The 26,927-nt window shown below is 38.9% G+C and overlaps 2 protein-coding genes and 1 long non-coding RNA gene across 6 annotated transcripts; 1 reads left to right on the forward strand and 2 right to left on the reverse strand.

The window, feature by feature from the left end:
• The first annotated feature begins 540 nt into the window (after positions 1-540).
• LOC124636484 (nuclear factor related to kappa-B-binding protein) lies at positions 541-12,911 on the forward strand. Of its 3 annotated transcripts, none has more exons than XM_047172592.1 (23): positions 541-1,300; positions 1,422-1,715; positions 1,786-1,902; positions 2,114-2,499; positions 2,615-2,751; positions 3,066-3,323; positions 3,734-3,846; positions 4,508-4,623; positions 5,156-5,272; positions 5,877-6,041; positions 6,757-6,903; positions 7,237-7,408; positions 7,753-8,463; positions 8,550-8,645; positions 8,766-8,852; positions 8,932-9,031; positions 9,108-9,172; positions 9,382-10,218; positions 10,687-10,842; positions 11,209-11,287; positions 11,365-11,420; positions 11,531-11,581; positions 12,780-12,911. In XM_047172592.1, exons 1-23 carry the CDS (start codon positions 869-871, stop codon positions 12,909-12,911), a joined length of 4,824 nt encoding a protein of 1,607 aa, XP_047028548.1. In that variant the 5' UTR covers positions 541-868. The 3 variants fall into 3 exon arrangements, with proteins under 3 accessions (XP_047028548.1, XP_047028546.1, XP_047028547.1); XM_047172590.1 differs by having other exon boundaries at positions 542-1,300; positions 2,615-2,853; XM_047172591.1 differs by lacking the exon at positions 11,531-11,581 and having other exon boundaries at positions 542-1,300; positions 2,615-2,853.
• Positions 7,076-12,828, reverse strand: LOC124636489. Its single transcript, XR_006985132.1, has 3 exons — positions 12,737-12,828; positions 12,484-12,626; positions 7,076-7,441 (listed from the first exon to the last, which is right to left on the reverse strand). It is a non-coding gene; the product is annotated as an uncharacterized LOC124636489 (long non-coding RNA).
• A 2,950-nt stretch (positions 12,912-15,861) lies between the features above and the next one.
• On the reverse strand, positions 15,862-21,837 carry LOC124636486 (mucin-17). Of its 2 annotated transcripts, none has more exons than XM_047172593.1 (3): positions 20,533-21,837; positions 18,259-18,390; positions 15,862-18,120 (listed from the first exon to the last, which is right to left on the reverse strand). In XM_047172593.1, exons 1-3 carry the CDS (start codon positions 21,553-21,555, stop codon positions 18,037-18,039), a joined length of 1,239 nt encoding a protein of 412 aa, XP_047028549.1. In that variant the 5' UTR covers positions 21,556-21,837; the 3' UTR covers positions 15,862-18,036. The 2 variants fall into 2 exon arrangements, with proteins under 2 accessions (XP_047028549.1, XP_047028550.1); XM_047172594.1 differs by having other exon boundaries at positions 15,862-18,117; positions 20,533-21,830.
• Positions 21,838-26,927: the final 5,090 nt, after the last annotated feature.

Genomic DNA, 26,927 nt, shown 5'->3' on the forward strand with positions numbered 1-26,927 from the left:
TTGTGTGCAGATAATACATATTTTACACGTATTTTATAGAAGGACTGGCTGGATTTTTACACTTTGTTAAAAACATTAATAAGTTAAGAAACAATCTTGTATAACAGAAACAAAACTTACGTAGAACGTACAGTTTAAAAAATCAAACAAAATATATCATGTTTTGAAAACTAGCAAAACGGTATGATATTTCGTAATTTTTAAAAACATAAATCCTCGCTGAATCCTTAACGTACGTTCCGTTTTAGCATTGAGAACATTTCTGTTTATGTTTTGAAAAGCGCTTGAACGGCTTGAAGTGCTTCGCTTGCAGAGGCTAAACTTCACCATAGACAATATTTTGCTACATTTTTGTATCGTAAATACTTAAATTAAGCACTTTATAACGAGAAGCCACTTGTTATTTGCCATTTGTTTGTTGTATATGTAGGGCGCGAGATATTTTTTTTCTCTATGTACAGACCTTTTTCATGTGTCACATACAGAGATCATAGACATTCCCGTAGGAAAATTCATAGACAATACTTTTTTATTTTTAAATTCTATTTTGCGGGCAAAATGTCGCTGTTCTTGATTGTCAAGCTATTTTCTCATCGTAATGTTCCGTTCTGGCGCATAGTATGTATGAAACGCCGTGGTTTGGCGTGTGCGTTCTATTTTATTTTAGACAAGACTTGACGGCTGTTTAAAAAAACTTCATGGCTCTTTGTTCGATTTTGTTATACCATTGCTTAGGTTTTTCGTAAACAACACGAACAAAACAACGTGAAATTTCAATGAAGTGGGTGGAAAATCGTTATTGTATCTAGTGAAAAACCTAGGCATTTCATCAAGACCGCCTAAACGTTGAACTACATCACGGTACTCAATGGAAGAAAAGATGGAGAGTGAACACAGTTACAGTGGGGAGAGCAGCAGCTCTTCCGAATCATCAAGCGGCAGTTCGGAGGGAGATGATGAGGTGATGGAGCCGGTGCGCATCATGGGCCAGTCCTTGGAGCTCCCACAAGAGCTCTGCGAAGACTACTCTGTATTCAAAGAGTTTTTTTCTATGAAGACTTGGGATGCTTTGGAAGATAAACACAAGGAAGAACTAAGTAAACTCCTGCCCAAATTCACTGAAAATGAGGAAGAAGAAAAGGAGAAAACTATAAAAATGCTTTTTAACCATGAGCCTTTTCATTTCACATCACCTCTTGGTGATTTTTATAACAATTTAAGACAGGGTAACTACAGACCAGATATAGCTAAAATGAGAAAGTTTTTAATGAAAGCAAGAGCTAAACAACAGAAGCATAAGGTGACTATAAACTTACACATGTAGTTACAACGCATACTTCTAAAAGTATTGCTAACAGAGTAAATTAAGATAAGTTAGAGTAGCTATGCTTGGTTGGTAAACTAGTAATTTGTTATTTCAGATGAAGTCATATTATGCCAAAATATTACCAGAAGTATTAATATCCCGTGAGAGATTACTAGCAGCTGCCAAAGCGGCTCCCCCAGGACCAATACCACGCCTTCCTTTATTGCCGCCAAAACCTTCATCCAAGAATAACTTCAAACCATTATATTTGAGAGCTAAACAGAGATATTTTGAAGAGTTGGCAGCTATCCGGGGTGAAGTGGGAGGAGATGAATCTGAAGATGAGAACTATCCGGAAGGTCCACCAGAGCAGTCTATGAGGAAAAGAAAACAAGTGACCCCTGGCCAAGTAATAACACCCTTTCAGATAAACATTATTTGTGTAAAACGAGGACTTCACTACTTATGTTTAATTTCAGATGGCTGATGGCAATGTATCTGGGACGTTAGGTGGTTCAGATCAGTCTAACTTAACGTCTTTGGAATGTTTAAAGAATGTTTTGGCAGCACATAGGACAAGAAGGCAATATAGAGAGGTAACAACATAAGTAAATTGTAATGTTTATGTTTTATATTATATAAACATGGTCAGTTATATCTTATCTAGATGTGCTTATAACAAAACAAACAGCACTTAATGAAGTGTGTTACATTTTCTCATTAAGTGTTTTAAATTATAATTTCCATAGAGACATAAGTGGTTCTTAAAGCTATAAAATCCAGATGTTGCATGGTTGTTATTTTTAGAATCATCCAGAACTAAATACATCAGGCATAACATTAGATGACATCAAGCAGAGAGTGGCTCTTGTGAATGGTGCTAAAAAGCTTATGTTCGGAGGCCAAAAGAGTGGATCACCACTACAAAAATTAAGGAGAGGTCCAAAGAAAGATGGTATTAGTAAAAGTAAAGCCTCTGACAAAACAGTCAAAAAGGGCAAGGAGGAATCATATGAGAGTGTTGAAAATAAACCTTTACTGCCAAATATAAAGATTAAATGTGAAAGAGAAGAGTCTGATTCAGAAAGCTCATCATTTGTAGACCCCATTACTAGTCCTAAGTCCTCTAAGAAGGTTGACCAAGTTGAAATTAAGCAGGAAGTTATTGATAAATACCCTAGTAATATGTCAAAGTGAGTATTTTCATATCTTAACAGATTTTTGTGTTCTAAATTAGTTCATCTTGTATTAATATATTCTAAAGGTCTAAAACAACAGTGTTAATTTGATGTAATGATGTATTCACAGCCTCAACTACAACGATGCAAAGTTAGAGAGCATAGTTAAACAAGAGCCTCCAGATACTATGATGCCAATGCAGAATTCTGCACGGGCAGCCATACATCAGGCAGTGCCAATTAAACTGGAGGATTTGGATGGAATTGGTAAGTTACCAAACATACTTGATAATAAGTATGATAATCTTGCTGCAAGAGCCTCTGCACATCAAGCAGTTCCCATCAAACTGGAAGACTTGGATGGTATTGGTAAGTTACTAAGCATATTTTATTTTAAGTTCCACATTAAGCTTTAAACTCTGCACTTGTAAAAAGAATTAATTCTCATACAATCTGTTCAATCAAATATCATTTTTTAATCATCATTAAATTATTAGCTATTAGAAACAAAAACAGTACCAGCATAATCTATTTCTCTAAAAAATCCTTACGCTTACAATCAAATCTGATATTTATTTCAGACATGATGGCATTACCAGTAGAATTAGCAGACGATTCCGGTGAAGTGATCCAAGTGGAGACATCTACGGAGACAGTGGAGGAATCACCTGTGGACCCTGACGAGTCTCTGACGGAGACGACTCACGCGAACTTCTTGTCGCTCGTACGTGCGTTGTTCCCCGCGCGGGCTGCACATCGCGCGTCGAAGCAGCAGTTGCACGCGCGATGTGCGGCGGTCATGCGGTCGCCTATAGCGCCGCTCAATACTTGGTATAATTGTAAGTAGACTTCTATTCAAGTAATTTTTAACACGCTTATATTAGCTTCACTTGTAAACTATGCATGTGAGAAAATCTTGGAATCTTAAGAATATCGTGTTTTTGAATTTTTATATCATCTTTCGCCCGCGGTTTCACCCGCGTCCTGTAGTCGGATGGTGACAAAAACTATCCTAAAGCCTTCTCCCGGGTCTAAGTTACTTCCTTCCTCTAATTTTCAGCCAAATCGGTCAATTTACCCATTCTTACAACATACGCAGTATTTGACAGTAAGTAATAGTGTGAACCATATTCTATTTTAGCTCCTGCTGCTTTTTTCCATATATAAAAAAAAAAAAAAAAACTATAACTAACTACAAAATGTTTGTAACAAGAGGTCTATATTTATAGAATCTTCATATATTTTCCAGTATCTGATGATTGGTGTGGAGAATTAGATTCAGCTTTAGACTTCCTTGCGGGGGAGAGAGGACAACATCCAGATGACTACGTTCCATACCTACAATTTTTGCCGGAATCACAGGTACAGTTTGTCAATATTTACCTATACCATAATTTTTAAGTTATCTGAATCGAACAGTTGAAAACTTGGAAATGTAATAAGTCATACAATGTCACAGTCATACAATTTCTTTTATACAATATTTCTGACAATAAACATAAAAAGATCATTTACTTTTTTTTATGTCTTTGATGTATACTCAAACTCAATTTTATAAAAGCTCTTTTAAATCGATAAGTTAGTTGAATTACAATTGTTATGTTAGTCGTGGTAGCCTAGTAGGAAAAGAACCAACCTCACTAAGTATGAAGGCGCGGGTTCGATTCCAGGTCAGGCAAGTACCAATACAACCTTTCTAAGTTTGTATGTACTTTCTAAGTGTATTTAGACACCGATGACTGTGTTTCGGATGGTACGTTAAACTGTAGGTCCCGGCTGTCATTGAACATCCTTGACAGTCGTTACGGGTAGTCAGAAGCCAGTAAGTCTGACACCAGTCTAACCAAGGGGTATTGGGTTGCCCGGGATACTGGGTTGAGGTGGCCAGATAGACCTCCTTGTAGAGCACTGGTATTCAGATGAATCCAGTTAGACTGGAAGCCGACCCCAACATAGTTGGGCTAGCAGGCTCGGAGGATGATGTTAGTGAATTACAAGTATATCTATAATATTCATCACTCAGATGTATCAATGGATCGGCGCGGGCCGTGACTGCGACGCTATCTTAGGCCGGCTCTGTGAGCGCTGGCTCCGGGCTGCGTCGCCGCCGCCGCCCGCCAGTGAACCGCCGCCTCCTAGGTAAGAAACCTCCAACCTATAATATGGGTACATGACACGGTGCAAGTAGCTCGCGCATGTTGAGGCACATACGCAGGTTAAATGCATTTTCAATGTGCGGTTCCAGCGACTCGCACATGTACCAAAGCAAAATACCCACCCGGGTGCTATTGTCACTTGTGCATGTTAACTTGCCCCAGCTACATGCACCGTGTAGACGCAGCCTAAACCTCCTTTTAATTTTATGAAGATGCACTAACAGTAATGTAAAAAAAAATTATCAATTACAATATAATAATCAGTTATGCAATCTCACTAACATTATTCATGTATCATCTGAGGTTTGCATTGAAAAATTTTGATATATGTAAAATTATCGTCTCTTGCCTTTATCTGAATTTCATTCGGAGTTGTAACACATATCTTTTTCCATATTTATCTATCTGAAGTTATGTCACAAGTAAAATTTTTTTCAGTCCCCTCACCTTTTCCATAGTTGCCTCTCTTTAAATCATAGCATTAGTACAAAATAATACATATATTGTTTCATTAGGTATCCAACAACTTGGTCAGTCCGCCCTGCAACCGAAGCAGAATTGGTTGATTTCCGAGCTCAAGAGAGGCGGAGATTTTCAACGGCAGCCAAACCCTTCACTTATGTGCAGCATGGGTAAGTTGAAAAATATTTTTTACAATATAAGTTTGCAAATTCGTTTCTTGCGAGCTACCATCAGTTAATTCGTTAGAATGCATTTTTATAATAGCTGCATATTGATAGCATAGCAGCCCGTGCATTTTTTATTCTGAGGTCATGTTCTGACTGGCTAAGGACTCGCCTCGTGGTACTGTCTGCTTGAGCTCAATCTTCATCAACCTAGTTATTTCGCAGTATTACCTATTTAGAAAATATGTATTATTCATATAAATATGTATTATTATTTTATTTAGTTCTCTATTTAAAAAATATGTATAATTTCTCTATTCAAACATCTCCGTCCACTCAGTAATATCTGAGCGGAAAAATTGTATTGGTTACTTAAAAACTTCTGCTCTGATGGAGTTTGGGTGTCAGTCAGCATGTGACTATATTGATAGGTCTGTTTCTTTAACTTAGGAAGAATTATGTGTTAATGTTACGGATCGTTTTGTTAACACTGGTACTCAGCTGAATGCAGTTAGACTGGAAACCTACTCCAGCATGGTGGGAAAAGGCTCGGAAGATGATGTAAGTGATCGTTTTGAATTCAATTTCTGAATGACATGTTATATCTCAGCTACCGCTCGGTGGTGGGCCCGTGCGCGCGCGGCTGGGGCGGCGGCGGCGCCGTGCTGCAGGCCGCGCGCCCGCGCCACGCCGCGCTGCCCGCGCTCGTGCGCGACGCGCTCGCGAGGTTGCCCAACGGAGAGGGCACCCGCCACCACGTCGTCACGCTGCTCAGGTATACTCGCTTACAAGAGCAAAGATAACTTTCCTGTCCCATGAGCCATATGTGATACACACCGATTGTTGTTTGTTGTGCTTGGTGGACATTGTGATACACACTGTCCACAAAGCAGACACAATACTTAAAGTCTGCTTTGTGGACAGTGAAGTGGTTAAAATGAAAACTTGATTGTAATAATAAATAACTTTGTGGCGGCTTGCTGCTCACTTCTGTGCTCATGTCGAGCTGCTGCTGTCTAAAACTGTGACTTGTGCGATATTCCGAGTCACTATTTAGTTTGACACAAATTCTACATACCGACTAAAATACCCACCCCAGTCCTTTTTCCGTCACTTCCACAATAATAAAAACTTATATCACTCACCAATTTCTCAAGCCTTCATACTCCTTCCATTTAGTCTTTTGCAAACATGCCATTTAATGAAATTATGAAATAAATACTTACAATGTTAATGAATTTAGTTGCCTGCTAAAAACGTATTAATGAATTGTACACATTTATGTTGGCAATAAAGGCTTAATATAGTATAATAAAAAACATAGTATTATAGTTCATAACATTAACTGTCTTCTCTTTAACAAATCCACTAACTCTCTAGGTTTTCCAGTCATTGTTGAAAAATTCCAAGTTGCATTAAATACCTCAATCATACTTCCTGGGCTCACATGTGTACAGAACTTGGTTTATTATGTATATTTTTTTCCACAGAATGTCACAATGGGTAGCTAACTGCAGTGATCAAACTCTGCTGAGCGCGGTATCTTCAGTATTAGACAGACTTCTATCCGCCAAGCGAGACCCTGTCGTGAAATATGACCAGAGAACGGCTGTGTGGACTTATCTACATAGGCATAGGTAAGTGTGTAGGACTGAATATTCATTTCAATAGGCATATAGCTTATTTTCTGCAACACTTGGCCTTTAATTTCACGAAAAAACATGGTTAATATTAAAAAGCAGGGAGCTTTCGCATAGGCTCTATAAACATTATTTACTAACTTTTAAAATCTCCTAAAACGCGGTCTAATTCTGGAATTCAAAAAGCAAAAACTTTTTAATTGTACTATGCAAATATGTCGTTAAAAAGACAAACTCCTTTTTGGGATATCGGTTAAACATTACAAAAACATGGAAATATTCTTCTTCGAACTTTTTAATTTAATTTACAAAGAAATGGTCGTAAAACAGGAGCGAAGAAGACTGGCTGAAGATATCGAGCGGTCGCGGTCGCAGCAGTAAGGTGGGCAGCATGCTGCTGTCGCCCACGCCGCCGCAAGGCAAGCCCGGCCCGCCCGCGCCGCCCGCCCCGCCCGGGCCGCCGCGCGAGCCGCGACACACGTCGCCACATGCCCTCACACAGGTAATACTGCGAGCTTCATATTACTGTGCCTCTCTGAAAACACCATAACGTGTGTCACTGTCATAGCTTGCCGTAGCCAACTTCAGACAGCCGACCTTTGCTTACGTGGACATGTTTTACCAGCACGAAGAGTTCAAGTATTGTGTATTTTTTTTCCTCAAGTTGTTCAGCTTTACACTCATTACAAAAACCTTCATTACAAAAACCACGTTATAATGTTATTTATTGTTAAAATTGAGGTATTTAAGCAGACTTATACATTAAATGAAGTATAACTTCTTCACACTTAATACCGACAATACCGTATCGTAAAATGTTGCCCATATCGACATATTCTTCCACAGATGGAGCTAGAAGTCGGTAGTGTAGAAGAAGTCGTCGAAAATGCATCCGATAGTGACGTAGACGTCGACGACAGTGGACAAACCTCCTCCGTCCCTCACCTTTCCTCGGCCCAACTACTAATGCAAGCTACACAAGCTTCACAAGGCAAACAAGTCGCGTTACCGCCCAAACCGAAAGGGAAGCTTGTCGCCACGCCCCCTCCGAAAGCAAAGGTCAACGCCCCGCCGAAAACTGCCCCAACAGTCAAACAACCCGCAAAGCAATCTACACTAATGGCCCAATCAGCTAAGCAAGCGAATCTACTCGCTCAGGCTGTTAGACAGAGTACTGTGAACCAAGCGAAGCAGACCACAGTCATACAACCGCCGAAACCTCCCCTCCCTCAGTCCCCTAAACAAACGACAGTCGCCCCTCAACCACCTAAACCTGCCAATGTTCCTCAAGCTAAGCAAACGACGGTCATATCCCAAGTTATTAAACCGAATATAGTGAAGCAAGCTACAAGTACTAAACAAGTCAGTCAGATGCAGCCAGCTGCTCAGTCGCCGAAACAAACGCAACAGCAACAAACTAAACAGATCATTGTCAACCAGGCTGGTAATCTATCGGGACAGTTGTCGAAATCTTTACCTTCAGTGGTAGCAACTCCACATAAATCTCCACTTATAAAACAACGGCCGTTACAGAAAGTGGAAGGGTCACAATCTCAGGTAAATGAAGTTATCAAAATATTTCACTTTATTCCTAATCTTTACTATACATATATTCTGACTAATTACATACTTTTTATTTTTAGGTAATAACGAGTACAGTTGCAAGTCAGCCTAGTTTACAAACCACCACTGTGATTCAACCAACTAGTACAACTACTGTTCAAGTATTACAAAATAAGGTAAGAACTATACTATGTAGAATATACGTACATGTTGTATGTATACTCTATATTTTGCAACAAAATTAATTAATTTCCTACAACTGATCTTTATCCAAATAATGAATGTGTGTTTTTCAGGTGACACAAGGAACGCGGTCACTCTTGATACGACCAAGTCCGGTACAAACTACTGTCACGGCCGTAGTGTCCACACCAACTACTCAGGTATATTACTGCCGCCATAAACTATTATAAAACCATAATTTGAAGAAGTTTGTATATCAGTTTTATTTATGTCAACTAGGTAACACCGACGACGAGGCGTGGTGTTGTCAGAGTACTAAGTCCGGCCACTCCAGCATCAGGAAAGTCGCTAATATCGCCGCGAGCGTTAATGCAACAAGGCAAGAATATTCATTGTTAAAAGATATGACCTTTGTAAAGATTAATACGACGATTAATTATGAATAAATTTTATAGGTACACCCGCGGCTAAGAAGAGGCCCACAGTGCCAAATGCTACGGCGGTTACAACTGTAGCGCAGGTACGTGCCTTCCATTCGATTCGCGCGATTCACTCGCGACGTCAGGGAAGCTTAACTACTATGTATTTGTTGATAGAAATGGTGGTACCTTTTCGTTATGTCATACAGAAGAGTTTATTAGTGCATGTACTTGTTTTGAACTTCTGAAAACAAAAAATCCGCGCCCACGCGCTCAACGATAAATGATTTTACTTATTTTGGTGTTGCAGAGCACGCTGGGTGCTACGTCAGTAGTAAGCAGCGCGGTGACGTCAGCGCCGCGAGCTGTGCCGCTGGCGGGCACCCGCACCGTGCAGTTAGCGGGTCAGCATGTGCAGCTCGCGGGGCAGCACGTGCAGCTGGCGGGGCAGGCCGTGCAGCTGGGCGCCGGCCACACGCTGCAGCTGTCCTCGCTGCAGCTGCCCGTGCGCCTGCCCAGCGGACACACCGTGCAGCTCGCGGCGCCCGTGCGTCTGCCGCCGCGCCCGCCCCGCCCCGCCCCGCCCACGCACATACCCGCCTCCACTGTCCAGCTCTCCGGACAAACCGTCCAGATCGGCGGACAGAGTGTACAGCTCACCGGACAAAGTGTACAGTTAACTGGCCACACAGTCAAATTACCCAGTGGACAAAGTGTTCAAGTAGCAAGTCAAAGTGTATTGCCGTCGCAAAGTGTTCAACTACCCAGTGGTCAAACCGTCCAATTAGCGAGTGGGAATATGCAAACTGTGCTTAGCGGATCTAATGTTCAATTGTCAAGTCAAAGTGTTCAAATGCCGAGTGGTCAGACTGTGCAATTAGGATCACAAACGGTGCAATTAGGTGGTCAGACGGTGCAGCTAGCTGGGCAGGCAGTTCAGTTGCCTAGTGGACAAACGTTGCAGTTGTCTAGTGGTCAAACTGTTCAGTTGTCAAGTGGGCAGACATTGCAGTTGGCCAGCGGGCAGACTGTTCAGCTCGCAAACCAAACACCGAAGTCGTTAGCGCAAGTGGTGCGGAGTCAGTCGGCTGGCGACAAGACAACTGCTGGCCAACCAATAGTGGCGAAATTATTGACAAACGCCCAGGTGAGTGATTTTATCATTAGACACAATTTTTACCTCGCTTTCAGATATATCTATATCACTGCGGGTTGTTCGAAAGAGATACCGCGGCCCTGGCACATAAAAAGGCCTACGACGGAACACGACGGTTTTTAGTCAGTAAGAGTCTGACACTCCCTCTCCGCTGCGATGATTTTTGACCATTTGATGATTTCTGACGTCGTTAAAAAAAAAGATATATCTATATCGGTTACGTATTTATTAATAATCTTCTTTATAATATTTCAGCAAAATTACTTTCCAATAAGGTATACAAGGTTCTTTTCCATGCAGAATATATTCTGCCAGAATACATAATACAGTGAGTAATCACTGGCTTACCGCTCACAAAATTATTTGCCACCCTGTCCCAATGATCGCAAGTCTTTATTCTGCACCTTTCCACTATACAAACACTGGTACAGGGTTACTTAATTCCGTGTTGTATACCAGCCACAGATGGTGTCGCTGGACGCGCGGACGCTGCAGGTGTCGGGCATGTCGGGCGTCAGGCCGCGCGGCGCAGTGCGGGTGCTGTCGCCCGCCACGAGGCTGTCGCGGCCGTTGCTGCTGACGTCTGCTAAGCCGCTGCATAATATTATATTACAGGTAGGCTGAACATGAATAGTAAAACGATAATAATATTTTTGTAACTGTTGTTAGCCTTGGTGATAAACAAAAATTATAACTTAATGGCAATGAAGTTTAAATATTAAAGGTCATTAGGACAAAAACAGAATATTTTATTTAATTGTTATAGTTATAACAAGCATCATTTTTCTTCGAATATGTTGCCATTGTGTCCCAGGCTTTATGATGGCCAGACTGTTAATGGACAGAATATCATAGTTTTTCTTTAAATTAGGTACCTTCTACTGATAAACATACTTGCTTTCAGTTTCATCATAATTCAAGTGTTATATGTTCACACTTTGTTGCATATCAATATTATATCAGTGTTAACTATTGTTTCAGCAAAGTGATGGTAACACGGTAAGAGTGCCATCGAGTGCAGCTACGCCATCATCACAGACTTTAGTTTTAAGTAATATAGGTAAGCACACCTCGACCAGTATAATTTGTAAATCTGTAGTTTTCATAATGTTAATTTTATATTTCTCGTTCTAATAGGTGCACAAACTGTGTCAACGTCGACAACATCAGCGCCAGTATTAAAACTACAACAGGTAAGTACAACTTCTAAACGAATCCCAAATCTAATCATTTCACACATTTTAATTTATTTTTACACCATCCAGAATAAGTTAGTGTCATAAAATGTTTATCATTATTTTAGGTGAACTCAATACAACAGGTTAAACTCGCGCAGGGAATTAAAATTCAACAGGTGAATTTTGACAGTTTGCATGGTTTTCAATAACGCTTCAGTCGCGAACTGAGTAATGTAGTTCATGAAGTTTTGCATGAAAATATAATACTGGGTACAGACGGTTGAATCACAAAATGTAGTTTGGACCAGTTGTCAAAAATGTGGGCTGCATGGTGTTGCAGATACGAGCCATTATAGTTCGGCCATTCAGAGAATGCGTTCCTGACACGTCGCGATTGAACTGACGACGTAACTTTGCAATGGCGTTGCAGTTACGATAAAAATATTTTTGCTGGTTGTTTACCGTTTTAACAATTGAGGAGCATTAAAACAACATTATTATATCAATAATCAATGAATGTAGTTACGTCGTCAGTTCAATCGCGACGTGTCAGGAACGCATTCTCTGAATGGCCGAACTATAATAGCATGTACTAATTTTAAGGGGAAAAGTTTTGGTAGCATTCTGTTTTGTGCAGTTTTGATCGAATGTGCCACGATTTTCACCTTATACGATATCTAAATTTTATACGAGGTTTTGCAACTACAATGCAGTTTGCTTTGACTCCAAATTGTATCCAAAATGCATTTTGTGGTTGGTTTGCAACTGGTCTGTTTACACGAGAGATTGCATGTGTGATCGGAAACGAGAGGGTTCTACTTGTAACATACATTAACATTTTATTTTCCTCACTGATACCAATTTGGCTTTCCTTAAGTAATAAGCACTTCTTAATTGAACTTTAGATTACTAAGTAGATTGTAAGGTGGCAGTAAGTAGGTACAGAGAATTGAAATAAAATTAATTACTTACCCAAACAAATGATATACCAAACATGTATACCTAATATTTTTCCATGCTATTTTACAACTTCGTTAATTTTTAACCTCTACTTATCTGTTATACCATTTCTACTCACCGCTATCTTTGTTTTGTTTTTAAAAGATTCACTTATCTTCTTTTGACTATTTTCCTTTTCTCTCTCTCTCTTTCTGTAGTCAGCTTTAAAAATATTTATATTCCTTTTGATACCAGAAAATTTAAGACAGAGTATTGTTGTCTCTGGTGAAACAAATGCAAAAATACTAAGTCAAAAAAACTTACTTAAATAACAGTAATTCTTACTTTTAAGCAATCATAGTGTACATAAAAAAAACAAGTAAAATACAAACCAAATCAGCCATTTAATTTAATTTGTATTTGGTCACATTTCAGGCCGTGACGAGTGCGTCGACGCCGACATCTAGCGGCGTTCGCAGCGTACTAATGGACGGGCAGCAACTGAAATTGGTCGGCGGCAGACACGTACTCGCGCGAATACTGCGGCCCGCTCACCCGCCCCAATAACCTACCATGTCCTTGTAAGCAGCCCTGGATCCATATTTTTATTGTGGGGAGAAAAAACATTTACCACAAGGCTACTTTTTGACAACTATAAAAGATCGTTACCCAATTAAATCCTGTGACCAGACTTACTATGTACTAAGTTGCGTTGTGATGAGTTGAATTTGAGCTGAACTTGCCGGCAGGGGCGCAAACCTGACAATGGAGCTAGTTTAGGTCCGGATTTGCTTGTAAATATGTACATAATATAATGTTCTTGCTGCACCTGTAACTTAACGTCCACTTTAACCGATTTGTTGCTTCATGCGTCCGTACAATCAGAAATTTTTCGAAGCTGACAACTGATGACTGCCAAATGGGATCTTGCGTGTTAGATGTCAACATATACCAGCCCGTAGTTACTGTTGAGGATTATTTTTTAACAGTTAATAAAATAAATACGGTAGTTTGAAAGAAGGGATCGCATTTTCGCACTTTCGCAATTTTGATATTACTAGGATATTAGTATAATCAAAAGATATTCAGGCTTATCTACGCATACGCAGGGCCGTCTTTAAACTATTTGAGGCCCTGGGCACATTAGGATTATGGGGCCCCTGTGACCTTGAGAAAACACTATTTAGTGATAATATATAAAGAAAATAGACAAACAAGGTTCTAAATTTATTTTTATTCAGTTACTAACTTTAAAAAAATAGGATATATCCTACTAATATTATAAACGCGAAAGTTTGTATGTATGGATGTATGGATGTTTGTTACTCTTTCACGCAAAAACTACTGAATGGATTTTAATGAAACTTTACAATAATATAGCTTATACATCAGAATAACACATAGGCTACAATTTGTAAACATATTGTTCGAAATACTAAACCTGCGCAGACGAAGTCGCGGGCACCAGCTAGTAAAAAATAATCTACAAAAGTAACTCGCTTAGCATAAAATCCTTAGATTAACTCTATATTGATTGCAAAGGTACGGTGGTACCTTGAAATCGTCTTAAATCTAGAAGGGTGCTTCTAGATTTACATTTTTGAGTTTTGGAACACAAAAGTACTCAAACAAAAAAGCGACCAGAAAGTGAAGCAGCTGCGAGCGTAGCGAGCTCAACATTTTTTGACATTTGGGACGCAAAAGTCCTCCACCTCCGCTTACAAATAACGCCTAAATAGCTTAGAAATATTCACTGTAAAGTGATTTTTTTTATTGATATTTTAAGGACTCTCTATCTAATCTGGCAGGAACTAGGTGGCCCCATTCGATCGCGGGGCCCAGGGCACTTGCCCATAGTGCCCAGTGGAGAAGAGGGGCCTGCGCATACGATTCAAATTACGCAAGAGATCCACAAACTAGTGTGTGCTGACAAGTGGCAAAATCCTTTGCTATGCTGTCTTGAAATAAATATGTCGACCTCAAATTACTTGTTGAGATATGTAGCCAACGTTTAACAGATGAGTTATTCGTCGTGTGGTCAAGTTAACGCAGGTGAAGCAATAGCATTAAAAATACTCCCCTCGATATTATTTGTCAACTGTATAGCTATAGCTAACATAGAGAATTATTCACTTGAATATGATTTTAAATTAGAAACAAATTTTAGTTTATCTTTATTTCCCTTATAAAGGCAATATGTATTGTACAAAGTAATTATGATTTAAAAATCAATGGCTTGTTGAATTCGAAATTTTTTTTATAATTTAACAAGTTAAATTATTTCGTTTATTAATTTATGAACTGAAAGAAAAGTATTGACGTTTCTTATTTGGACAGAATTCGTGTCATGATGGTAGATTAATATTAAATGTAAATAAAAAGCAATTACTAATTAGGTGTTAAAGGGGAACACTAATTATTTGAGTATATTCTTGTTATGATTATGTTAATTTATTATTTGTATATAGAGAACACACATTTACTGGCATGAAATAGTGCCGAAATAGCTATAAATTCTTAGCTAAGCTATAGATACCCTAATTATGATATTGGGTAACTAATGTATGTAACACCAGAGCCATTTATAATTAAATACGTATACATAATTATGTTAAAAGATCTTGATTGCAATGTATATTTTTTATTTAATCTGTTGTTTATGTTACTGTTCTCTTGTACATAACGACGCCTTAGAGTGAAAACCTCGTAAGTGCAAGAGATAACTTTTCAGGATAAGGATTGCTATTCGATATTTTTTACGATTATCTTCCAAGAAATGCAATAAAAAAATATTGAGAAAAAATGCATTTTTCAGGATAAGGATTAGTATTCCATATTTTTTACGATTATCTTCCAAGAAATGCAATAAAAAAATATTGAGAAAAAATGCATTTTTCAGGATAAGGATTAGTATTCCATATTTTTTACGATTATCTTCCAAGAAATGCAATAAAAAAATATTGAGAAAAAATGCATTTCCGAGGTTTTCATTCTAAGACGACGATAATGGGTCTGACCCCCTTTATATAATTATTGTGACATATAAGTCAATTGCTCTCACGAGTAAAACTTGTTTATAGTATTTTAAAGGCAATTTCAACTGTATGTTATAGTTTTTAATATTAAATATTAGGTTCGTATTGCACAGTTTTTCACTGTTAGATAAATAAATTAAAATATGTATAAATATGAATTTGTGTTTTTAATTAAGAGTTCAGTCAACCGTGTAGTTAGCTTCTTTACTTCGTTTTTCTTTTTCAATCGAGTAGCAACCATGTATCGCAACATTAGGACACCATCAGGCGCAATCATTGATTATTAACGGACGGAAAATTGACGTCACAGTCACAATGGATAACAAACATTTACGCTTTTGTAATAGTTTAATTGTAAACCGTGAATGATTTGATAAACAATAGTTTCTTGTGAAACACATGAAGTGCTAATTGAGCAGACACGTGTATCAGAACTCTCGACGACGCAATTTCTCGAAACAAGGATCAATAAAGCACTAGAATCGGGTGGGAAAACATAATTTATTTTATTACTTATGTACATGGTGTGTGTTCTCAGCAAATACAAAATAATCACACAGCTCGAGGCATTCAAAACCAATTCTAACACAAAAGCTAATTGAACATAAATCCTATTGGTACGTTAGTGTGCGGTGTTACTTTGCATGATACAAAATGTTAGCATGAATTACAACGATTCACATTTTAATATAGAGGTAATTAATAATATCCAAACTTTGTCTTAACACGACTTCTTGCGCTAGACACGATTTCGTAAATACAAATCGCATCTCCGCAAGAGACTAACAATTCCTTCTACAGGGAAACGATAATATTCAAAGATACTACGGAGGTATCACATTTTAATTTCTAACTAACACTTCTTCCCTCTCCTCTCACATACGATGATTGTACAGCCATATTACATACCTAACATTGAATTACATAATACGCGTAGATAGTGCTTATATATTCTTAGCACACAAAGTTACACATAAATTGAAAACAATAGTGCCGTTATAAAATAATTTTGTAACCGATTACACGTCATTTAAATAAAATATACTAATCCTAAAAATCAATCATATATCAGTCTTATAACTATGTTTTTAAATTATATAAATACTTAATTGAGATGTAAGTTAGATAATTGAAAATGTATAGTAATAAAATAGCGACGTTAAAACACAGATATAATGTTACACCAAGATTGATATAATTCCGTCTTATCCTAACAGGCTACACGAAAAATAAATGAGTATGCTTATCATGTAGATTTATAAGTACCACAGGTTTAGTTAATACTGACGAGTCATACAATCGCAACTTTCAGAGATATGATATACATAGACACCGCGAGTAGCGCGGCTCGCAGCTCCACAATAGCTGTGCTGTGCAGTCGGCGGCACTCGCTCGATAAACATTCTGATAGCGTGGATAACATTGAGTCGCCTGTGCCCGCGCGACCGTTACATCGTATCTACATTTATTAATAATGAATGAACAGAAGCTCCGAATGCCACCACATTATAGTTAGGTTCTAGCAAGCTCATAAGTACACTATCAATATCTAATTTTCATGTTCCTTTACGATGCCGAATGACATTTCACAAGTTGCAGGGAAATGGAAAAATCTGTTATAACATAACAATACAAAGCTACCGAGTAGCTTCATGATTATTTGAGTAGATGTCGTCCATAGAGACATGACCATGTAAGCAGACTGACATGAAAACCAATTTATTTTTGTATTAGGTAGGTATGTTATGTTTGGGCCAGTAACTGAATAATGAAATAGCTGAGTTTTCCCCATTTTCCTGTAACGAACATTTCTACGTTGTTATTTATTTGTAACAAAAATATTTTTAGCAATTTTGGCATTTGACACATACGTCCCTAATTTACATTCGAATATCTAGTGCGATTACAAAATATACTTACATATTATATCGTATCTCTGAACATGGAATCACCTCCCGGTCGGTACGAGACCAACAGAATCGTACATTATATTACAAACAATAGGCACTGAAATTTTGAAATATGATCGGTGTGTAAGAAGACGAACACAGACAGGTCTTCTAATGTGACTTCGAGAAACTACACTATTGCGGCTAAATCATCACAAGGTGCGTGGAATGCCTGATGTACAATTGAGGTGACAAGGACGCGTGCACCTTAATACAGTGTTGCCGATATAATCATTGTTCGTATCCAAGAAAATGTCTATTAGTCATACACACAAGCATAATTGAGTATTCTTAGGTGCAACATTTAAGTTATACAATTTATATTCATTATAATTTAGTTAAAAATCTGTTAAATATAAACACAATAGGTCATTAGTCATGCACGTCAAGCAGTCGCTTACAACAGTTTCAATAGTTGTGACAGGTGCCACAACTTGACCTAATGGTGGCTTGTGTTTATGAATGGGTGAGTTGCCGCGATGCCCTCGCTGTTGCTCCACACTTGACGCCTAGCATTTAGCGAATAGCGTTTACTAATAGTCCATTACACGTACAAATATATACTCTATTATTATTTAAATAAAAGTTAGATCCATTATTGGCATATAGAAGTAGACTTAGTAATCGAGTGTAGGATATGTACCAGAGTTGTACACGAGGCATCCTGCCGGTGGTAACAAGCTGGAAGCGAGTGGGGGGGGGAGGCGCTCACTCGTCGCCGTCGCCGTCTTCGGCGTTCTCGGCTGTCAGCAGGTTGGTGTTGTCATCAGCTTGAAGGTCGGCGGTTAACTTCTGGAACAAGTGCGCCGATTACGTACCTCAACAACGACAACATATTCTCTGGTACCTATCTCATAAAGTACCAAATAGGTAGCTGTATTTTCCTCTAAAGGTTATATACTTATCTTGTTAGATAGTAAGAGTACGTACCCCAAGCTTGGAGGAGGCGATCTGCGAACGCTTGCGCCGACGCACGGCTAGTGCCAGCAGCAGAACTAACGCAATGGATGACAGCGCTGCTACCAGCAACGGCAACAGCAAGTTGTCACCCGGAGAGTAGCCCTGGGCACAATATTCATGTTGTTAACTAAGCACTGGTAATTTATACAGCTTTGCCGGGTCAGATTGGAAGCTAATTCGAATCACAAAATATGGAAAAAAACAACAAGCACTACATTAGATTAGCGGGCTTTCTTACAGATTATAAGTGTAAATCTCTTCGGTATGTCGCGTTTAGTAACTAGGTACATTGTCTACATGTTAGGTAGCCTAGATAGTGCCTACCTACATAGTGTAAGATCGTACACGACGATATCAGCCATCACCGGTTTCCGCGATTTCCTCACATCCTGAGGAAAATGCTTCCCGCACCCAGATGAAACTATCTTATTTCCTTTCACTAGTTTCAATTTTCACGTAGGTATATCGACATCCCAAGTCCCAAGTTCACTCTCAAACGTTTTATTTTGAAAATGAATGAACATAGGTAGACACAGTGTGATCCCTATCTATAAATAAAATTACGAAAGCTCTGACCATTGACGAAAATTACGCTCTGACTGAATATTCTGTCACTATTGTAACGGTTTCCTACATGTGATGTAAAGAACCGTATAGGTAATCATTACGAGACTTTCATATCAACTGTTACATAACTAATGTCAAACCTAAGTTACATTAGAGAACAATAACACAATTCAGTAACGTCTATTTTCGACGTTGAAAGTTTTACTGTATGTAGAGCGGGCCATTCACAATTAGCTCTTTCACCGAATACAATACCATAGAGTAATAAGTGCATAGTAATGGGTTGGGTTGTTATGTATTACAATAAGCTGGGTCTCATATTGGACAGCTGTTAATAAATCCCTGTAAGATTTAAGTTTGGCGTTCCGATATGCAGAATTACTTAACCTACATTAGACACCAGTCTTTGTTTAAAGCACATTGTAACTATACAACATTCATGTAATTGATTATGAGAAAGAAATACTAATTAATTTATTGATTAGATGTATACAAATTATTAACGTTTACGATACTATAAATAAGAATAAAACCCCAACGGAGTTCAAAGCTCCCTAAATCGTTTTGCCAATTTTCCCGGTCCTACAATAACTGTAATGACATCCATTTGTTTCAAATAATATCGTAATAATTTATTTGTCATTAATGTCATTCTTATTAGGCCATGCGGATTGTATTTACACAGAGGCAAGTACACATGTGTTGAGCAGTTATGTACTGCTGTTCACTCTCACAATATGGCGACAAAGGCAAAAATAATTGTAATTTTTGCCTTGGCTCTCAATGAAAAGTGAGCTAATTATTCTTTCGTAGGTACAAACATCATTATATGTGTTAAAAATCAGCACCAACTATATAATATGTGTTAGTATTAGTGAAAGAGGCACCAAACGTAAGTTTGCAAACTGAACTGAGTGTGTGAGCTAATAAGTAATCAAATCACTAGTAGAAACGAAGGTCTTTACGAACATGGAGTAGAATTTTGATAGACTGATGGGTTTTGCCACCTATTTAGAGTGTAGTGAACCAGGATCAATAAGTTCAAGCCCTCGATGTAGACGATTCGCTGATTCGATCGTCGTACCTATCTTACGACGAAGCCGCGATACAATTTACTCGCCGTTAACGAAAATGACGAAAAATGCATTGTTTAATTTTTAACGAGGCTTTTTCTTTCTCTTTTACTACCACAAAAGAATACCTAAAAAATATAGACTTAAACATTGTAGGCCAAAACTTCAGAAAACAAAACACGTTTCTGTAATAGGTACTTACTTATTTGTTTATGAGCAGATGATCATGACGTCATGAAGTAAATCATAGTTGTTATATGAGCGAATAAATCATTGACTAAAACCTTTTTACAGAACACCCTGCCTACTCGACCAGAGACTCTACTTTCTTAAATGATCGATTACAGTAAATCAATTTCCACGTTGCGTTATGCTTCGTAAAAACCTATCTACTTATTGCAGGTTATCAGAATCACATTACATAAGTACACAACCCGCAATAATCCGATTTCATAAATCTACTACATTTTCCATGTCCGCTTTCATTAAATCAGATATTACCGTAGAATTGTTATGATAAGGCTTATTGAGCACGCATTTGCGTTACGTTTTAGTAACTAGCTCGGTAAATATTACAAAGTCAGGCAAGTTACATTTTACATACCGTCCATTGGAAGTAAGATGACGTGTCCACGAATGGCCAGCGTGCTCCATACCATCCCGCGTCGCCGGCCTTGGACACCGTTACTTCATCTGAATCTGTTCCCGGGGCCGCGTAATCAGGCTTCAACGGTGGCAAAGAAAACACTTCATCCACTTCGAGTGACTCCTTGAATTCATCGTCATCATCTACCGACAGCATGGTGTCCTTCAAATCTCTCAGTTTCGAGTTTTCACTAGTAGTAGTGAACTCTGTGGTCACCGGAGTTCTTGTGGTAGTAGCCTTAGTAGTTATCAAAACGTCGTCGAATCCTTTCGTGGCGAATACTGATTTCTCCGAAGGGACTTGTGTTCGTGAGTAGTACCTCAGTACACTACGTAAAGTGATTGGTTCGGGAGTGACGGTAGCTCTGATTATAATATCTTTCTCCCATTTGACTGATGTGTCGTGAGTTGGCTCATGACTATTACTAGAGGCAGTCCCAATGAGGGGAATCACATTGTCTTCTGTTGGGATAGGCGGAATCACTGTAGAGGACGTTGAGCTCTTCCATGAGCGTAACGCTGGCATAGTCCATGGAGGAGTAGTCCCCTTCTCACTCGTGACTGTCGTTGCAGCAGTGGAAGGGGTTGTAGTAGGTGAAGTTGAAGTGGTGCTTGTTTCAGATTTTTCACCGAGGGTCAACACGATTTCTGGGGACATCTTGAGTTCTTTTTTCCTAGATTTCACCATATCACGTGCGGCGGATGCCATTGGTGCAGGGGTAATGATTTCATGTTGGCCTTGTTGATTCCTTGCATCAATGATATATAGTGGAACAAGAGTTAGAACCAGGGTTGCTGCCATACTGGATATTATCCATAAAGCATATTTTAAATCTGATTTCCTGCGAGACCGTCGCACATGTATGGAAGGGCTGTAGTCTCGGCCCTTGCCCTTCAGGCCGCTGTTGCTCAGCACTTCCTCGGTCTGCGGAAGGATAGTGTACTGGAGGCTGTTCTCGCCGTGCCTCACTGTCTTGTACATTTTGCTGTTGCTCCTACTTAGTTATCACAAAAGGAAACACTACGTAACGTTTTCTATTCACACTAAATCTTATCACATGCTCGTATTTTCACAGTGCTGAGATGGATCCGCGGTGGTCGCGTTTCTCAGTTTGGCGAGTCATCAACGTGAAGAGTCGGTGCGAGACATCGCGGCCACTCGCGCTTTGTGCAGCGTTGCCGGCTCGGCGCTGGCAGGGCGCAGCGCGCACGCGCCACAACATTGAGCGGCTGCGCGCTCCCCTATCCGCGGCGGCTCAACCCCCCGAGCTTTTGAGGTTATATGACTTAGAAGCCGGCTTCTATTTTACATCACGCCGCACGACAATAACAATAACATTACCAACTCTTTAAGTAGGTGCCTATCTATCTCGTCTCATTAGCGAGAAACAGCGTCAGGGACTTTTCAACATCTGCGAAAGAATGAGGCAGATTTTGAAGCGAACACAATTTTTGCTGCTGAATGAAACGGAAAATTTATTTCGGGTCCACTTCGCTAATGTAATCGAAAGCCAGTACCAACAGCCTGCTGAGTTAATCTAGCGTAGAAGTTAAACTTGATTTGTTATACCTACGGTCGAAATGAATGCTGAGTCTTTGGTTTTGCTCGTAGTATTTTTTGTGCCATTTTAACAGGCTCCAAATTGCAGCCCTCTGATAAAATTATGAGTCACGATGGTAGGTAGCTTTTTTCCAGTAACAAGTGCATGATTCAGTTTCGGGCAACTTCCATCCATTTTATTTTTTGCATGCATTGATCAGATGCAATGACGGATAATTTATCATACCAGCATGAATACGGCGGGTTTGACATCGGTTTCTGGAGGAGGCTGCCGATTTTCGGATGATACTACACTTTGAGGTTCGGGGACAAACTACACAGAGAAACAGCTTAATATTAGTAAAAGTTAGTTTTAATGCAAATGGATCTTCACGAGTAGATGCACGTTGACGAGTAGACGCTAAATTCTATATAGCTCCAAATAGGAGATTGTCAAAAATTTAAGTCATTGCTAAGATTTCCTGGTCCACCAGGGCTTACCTAATTATCTGTGCGAAATATGAGCGTGATGTTATTTATGAAAATTTAACAAAAAAAATTAAATACTGAACTTCGAATCTTATGTCAGCAGTTTTGGGAAGCAATGTTTCAGCCTTTTTATATTTTTTAAATATCAACGTAGGTATTTGAAGTTTAACTAGAAAATACCTAATTATCTTTTCTCTTACCATTTAATCTCACAACAAAGGTAACCAGTAAATCCGCCGAGACTGCAAGCTCCAGAAGATTAATTGTTATCTTCCACAAGAAAGCAATGACGCTCAGTAATCTCGCCATCCCTCGATCTTTATCATAGTAGTTAAAACAAAACCGGCTGGCAACCATCTCTAATTAAAGCTTAGAAAAAAGTGTACAACGATTATATTAACATGTTTTTGCAGCCGGTCAAACAGCGAACACACCATACGAATACTAATTCACTTGACCTTGAACAGAATCACGTTTCCTTTCGAAATTGGTTCGTGAATGCTATATTTTAAGAATAAAAGTAAAAAGAGAACGTCCAAACCGAATAAAAGGGTTGGACGGACGAATCGTCTCTCCTTTTTTGTTGGCTCACTCTAAAAACTTTTTCTACTTAGATTTTTGTGTGGAAGTGTCGAGTTAGGTGAAGGTACTCCATTAAGTGTTTTTTAAAGGCGAAGGCTGCTATATCTAAGTATTATTACCTATCTTTACACTTCGTTAATTCTCAAGAGTTTTATAGAAAATCGGTACCTACCTACCTACTGGATTTATGGTCACTGGTTATCTTAAATTAGCATTATTATTGGCAGTTATTACTTTCATGATGCTAGGTATTATGCAAAGTTAGGTATTACACGTGCTCACATACATATTTCTTAATAAAGATGAGGAAAAGTATCTTTGTATTTCAATTTGCGTCAGCTATAACTTGCATAATATTTTTTGAAAGGAACCTTCCCTGCTCTTTAGACTTTGATTGATAACCAGATATTGATATTTGGGTAACTCAATGTAAAAAATTTGGTAAACAGTTTAATCAGATATTTAGATTCGACGTCGAAATTGAAATTCTTACATCACCGTATCTTTCGTAAAGCTTTTCCTATCAGTTCTAATATTTACTTTGGTCATTTACACACCCTATCTATTCCCGCTGGCGACAGTATTTACTAAAGATTAGTACTTGATATAGCACTAAGCTACATTTATTTCGTTGACATTTAAATGTGACTTTGCCAAATATCGTTCTAATCAGCTGCTGCCTTGCAAACCCAGTTTCAGCAATGCTCAGGTGTTACAAAAGCATTGACGACACCGGGGCGGTAGACCATATCTGTTTACATAAAAAGATAGAAATAAGCCTTCATGATGTGTTTGCACAAGTTACAGTTGATAAAATGTGGTAAGCTTATAACGAATTACCAAATGTTGTGTAACAATATTAGTTGAGTTGGCACCATATTGACCACGTGCGATGATGGCCCATTTCATTCGTGTGTAATCTCATTCATTTTGTGGCCAGTGGCTGCTGACATACTCTATATAGAACGACGTTTTACACACACTAGTCGGTAATACTGAAACTCAACATTATTTTTACGCAGTCGCGTGTAAAAGAGAATAATATTATTAGAGTCTTTTATATCAAATATGTATGATACTGAGCGTATTACTGGAGGAGTATCAATGGGATGTGCGAGGAGTGCACTACAACGCTGGACTCTAGCACGGGTTGCATTAGGGCGTCGTTTGCTCTAGTACAATGACATCGACAAAGCAGCTATTTTCGTAAGCCGCTGGAAGCCGGCCAGCGCTGCGGGGCATCGCGTAAATAAACGTACATGACAAACGCATGCTGCGCTCTCTTCGGGACGATTTCGACAAATTTAGTAATGCCCTGTAGGAAGCTATCGACTCGAAATATGGCTTCACGGCGAACTACACGCCGAGTGACGAGAGCAAACCGAACACTTGCACTGCACTTGCATTAGTACTTCAGCGTGTAAACTTCCGTATTGTTAATCGTCTACATAATTAATTAAGTCAGTAGACCTGTGGATTACGTAGTTTGAAGTAATTCGTTACATCAAATGCACAAAAATAATAAAGGAAAAACGTTAGGTAGTATGTAATAACAGGTTTCGTTAACGATATATTAAAGCCAATAAATCTTTACGTTAATTAGAATATGGTTGAACATAATATTACATTTAGAAGTAATAACGTAGTTATTTAAAGTAACCTCCACAACCTTGAGGGTTCAAAGCACATCCTGTCAGCGGGTTTTACGAGGTTTGCCTAAATAAACATTTTCACGAACACGTGTTTGGTCGCTAATGCTGGCGGGCGAGCGACGGGCGGCCGCTGGCGAGCGCTCCAGCAAAACTCCTTCGTCGTAAAAACTCTATTTATTGCCACACCAATATTGCTCTTTCATCCACTTACAAAACAATTTCGGAGGGAGAAACTATAAGTTACTTTACTACCTGCTGCGTTGTAAACGGCACCAAAGGTTTTTATTATACTTTTTTTAGCGAGGGCTTTCTAAATATTGTTTCGTCTTTCGATCCCGAGCCTAAAGATAAGTCCTCTTTCGGTTATCTTATCCCCAAGAGGCTGACTGAGATAATATTTTAGACCCAATCTTGCATAAAAACGCTTTTCATTTCGGATAAGGCATTTGAATTGATAATTATCTCGACAGTACCCTAAAGTTTTAATTACGAAAGGGTTTCTGTGATAAAGTGTTTCTTACCGTGAGGGATTCGAATCGGTGTTCAGGGAGTGTTTTGTTTTGGGCTGCGTCAATAGGTGTCAGTAATGTTTGTCAGCGTGACGGTGTTGGGTGCATCGGCCGCTCCTGACCCTGGCTGGCCCAATGCCACGATATATTCGCTGAACAGCGGCCCGGTGGCAGCTCGCCAAAACCCGGACCCTTCCGCATCGTTAGCAAATCATCATTCTGCGCAAACTGTTGAGACGGCTATTTTCAGGAACCGTTTAGTGATTCCAGAAAATGCTGATTCATACACCTTTTCGTCTTGCAATAATTGCAATAACACAATGTACTTGTTGAATACAGAATGACAATTCACTGTAAAAAGAATAAATAAAAGCTGTAGAGCGCTGTGGTAAAAAATGAAAGGGATCAGTTGCTCCAGTTATAGAAGATTTTAAATGTGTCACACTGCAATATGGTAACTATAAAATGTAATTAAAATTAAGTAGGTCGATATCGCGGCGTGGGGATCGTCCTCAAAGACACGATTGGTGTTATAGAAGAATAATTCCATAAGTTTTATAACTGTCAGCAAGTTGGGTTATTCTAACAGTGGATCGAGTATTGGCAGCCAGGAGTGTTGGCATTGGCATAGGTTCAGGCCGATGAACTCCACACATGTGATCTATGGGCGTATCTACACGTGAGATTGAAAGTGCAAGTGCATTGTCCGATCTTGGCTATGTTTAGTAGATACAGTTATTATGCCGACGTTAGCGGTTAGTGTATAAGGTTCATGAAAGGATATCGCTTTATCCTGTTTGATAAACTTGATACACGTATTGCAAATTGCAGACTGCAAAGCTTAGTAGTATGATAAATCAGTTTTATTTTCATAAAATTGTCTATGATTAAACTTAGATTTTTTCTTAGTTAGTTACAGGAATTATTTAATTCAACGAGTGTACGTCAATGTTATGTTAATCAAAAATGATGCAAGTAAAAAACTTTGATTTTGTTTTTAATGTTAAAATTAACATAATCTATACTTATAATAAATCTGTAGAGAGGTCAATTCTGTACATTGAATATATTTCCAAAATAACTATTAGAGGGTGATTAGTGATCGATACTGATGCCAAAAATGCAATCAGTAAAATTTTTGTCTGTCTGTCTGTCTGTCTGTCTGTCTGTCTGTCTGTCTGTCTGTCTGTCTGTCTGTATGTTCGTTATGGAAACAAAAACTACTGGACGGATTTTAATGAAACTTGGCACAAATATTCTTCATACTCCTGGGCAGGTTATAGAATACTTTCCATCACGCTACGATCAATAGGAGCAGAGTAGTGAAGGTAAATGTTGGGAAAACGGGAGAAGTTACTCCATTTTTTAAGCTTCCGTCGCGTGTGAAGCCTTAATGTAATCTCGGCCCCAGTGTAGTTTTAAATAATGAGGAAATTGAAACGGTCCAAGCTACCACTTTTCTAGGAATAACTGTAGACTCCAAAATTCAATGGGGTGAGCATATAACTGGCCTCACGAATAGACTAAGCTCTGCTGCGTACGCTGTCAGAAAGGTAAGAGCTCTCACCGATGTAGCCACGGC

Source organism: Helicoverpa zea, chromosome 14 (assembly GCF_022581195.2).
Source record: "Helicoverpa zea isolate HzStark_Cry1AcR chromosome 14, ilHelZeax1.1, whole genome shotgun sequence".
NCBI classification, from domain to species: Eukaryota; Metazoa; Arthropoda; class Insecta; order Lepidoptera; family Noctuidae; genus Helicoverpa; species Helicoverpa zea.

Coding starts and splice junctions, on each gene's coding strand:
- LOC124636484 (XM_047172590.1), top strand. CDS start 869: ATGGAAGAAAAGATGGAGAGTGAACACAGTTACAGTGGGGAGAGCAGC. Junction 8,464..8,549: donor TGGAAGGGTCACAATCTCAG/GTAAATGAAGTT, acceptor TTTTATTTTTAG/GTAATAACGAGTACAGTTGC. Junction 11,421..11,530: donor CAGTATTAAAACTACAACAG/GTAAGTACAACT, acceptor TCATTATTTTAG/GTGAACTCAATACAACAGGT.
- LOC124636486 (XM_047172593.1), bottom strand. CDS start 21,555: ATGTACAAGACAGTGAGGCACGGCGAGAACAGCCTCCAGTACACTATC. Junction 18,391..20,532: donor CATCTTACTTCCAATGGACG/GTATGTAAAATG, acceptor TATTGTGCCCAG/GGCTACTCTCCGGGTGACAA. Junction 18,121..18,258: donor TCGCCTCCTCCAAGCTTGGG/GTACGTACTCTT, acceptor CACTTGTTCCAG/AAGTTAACCGCCGACCTTCA.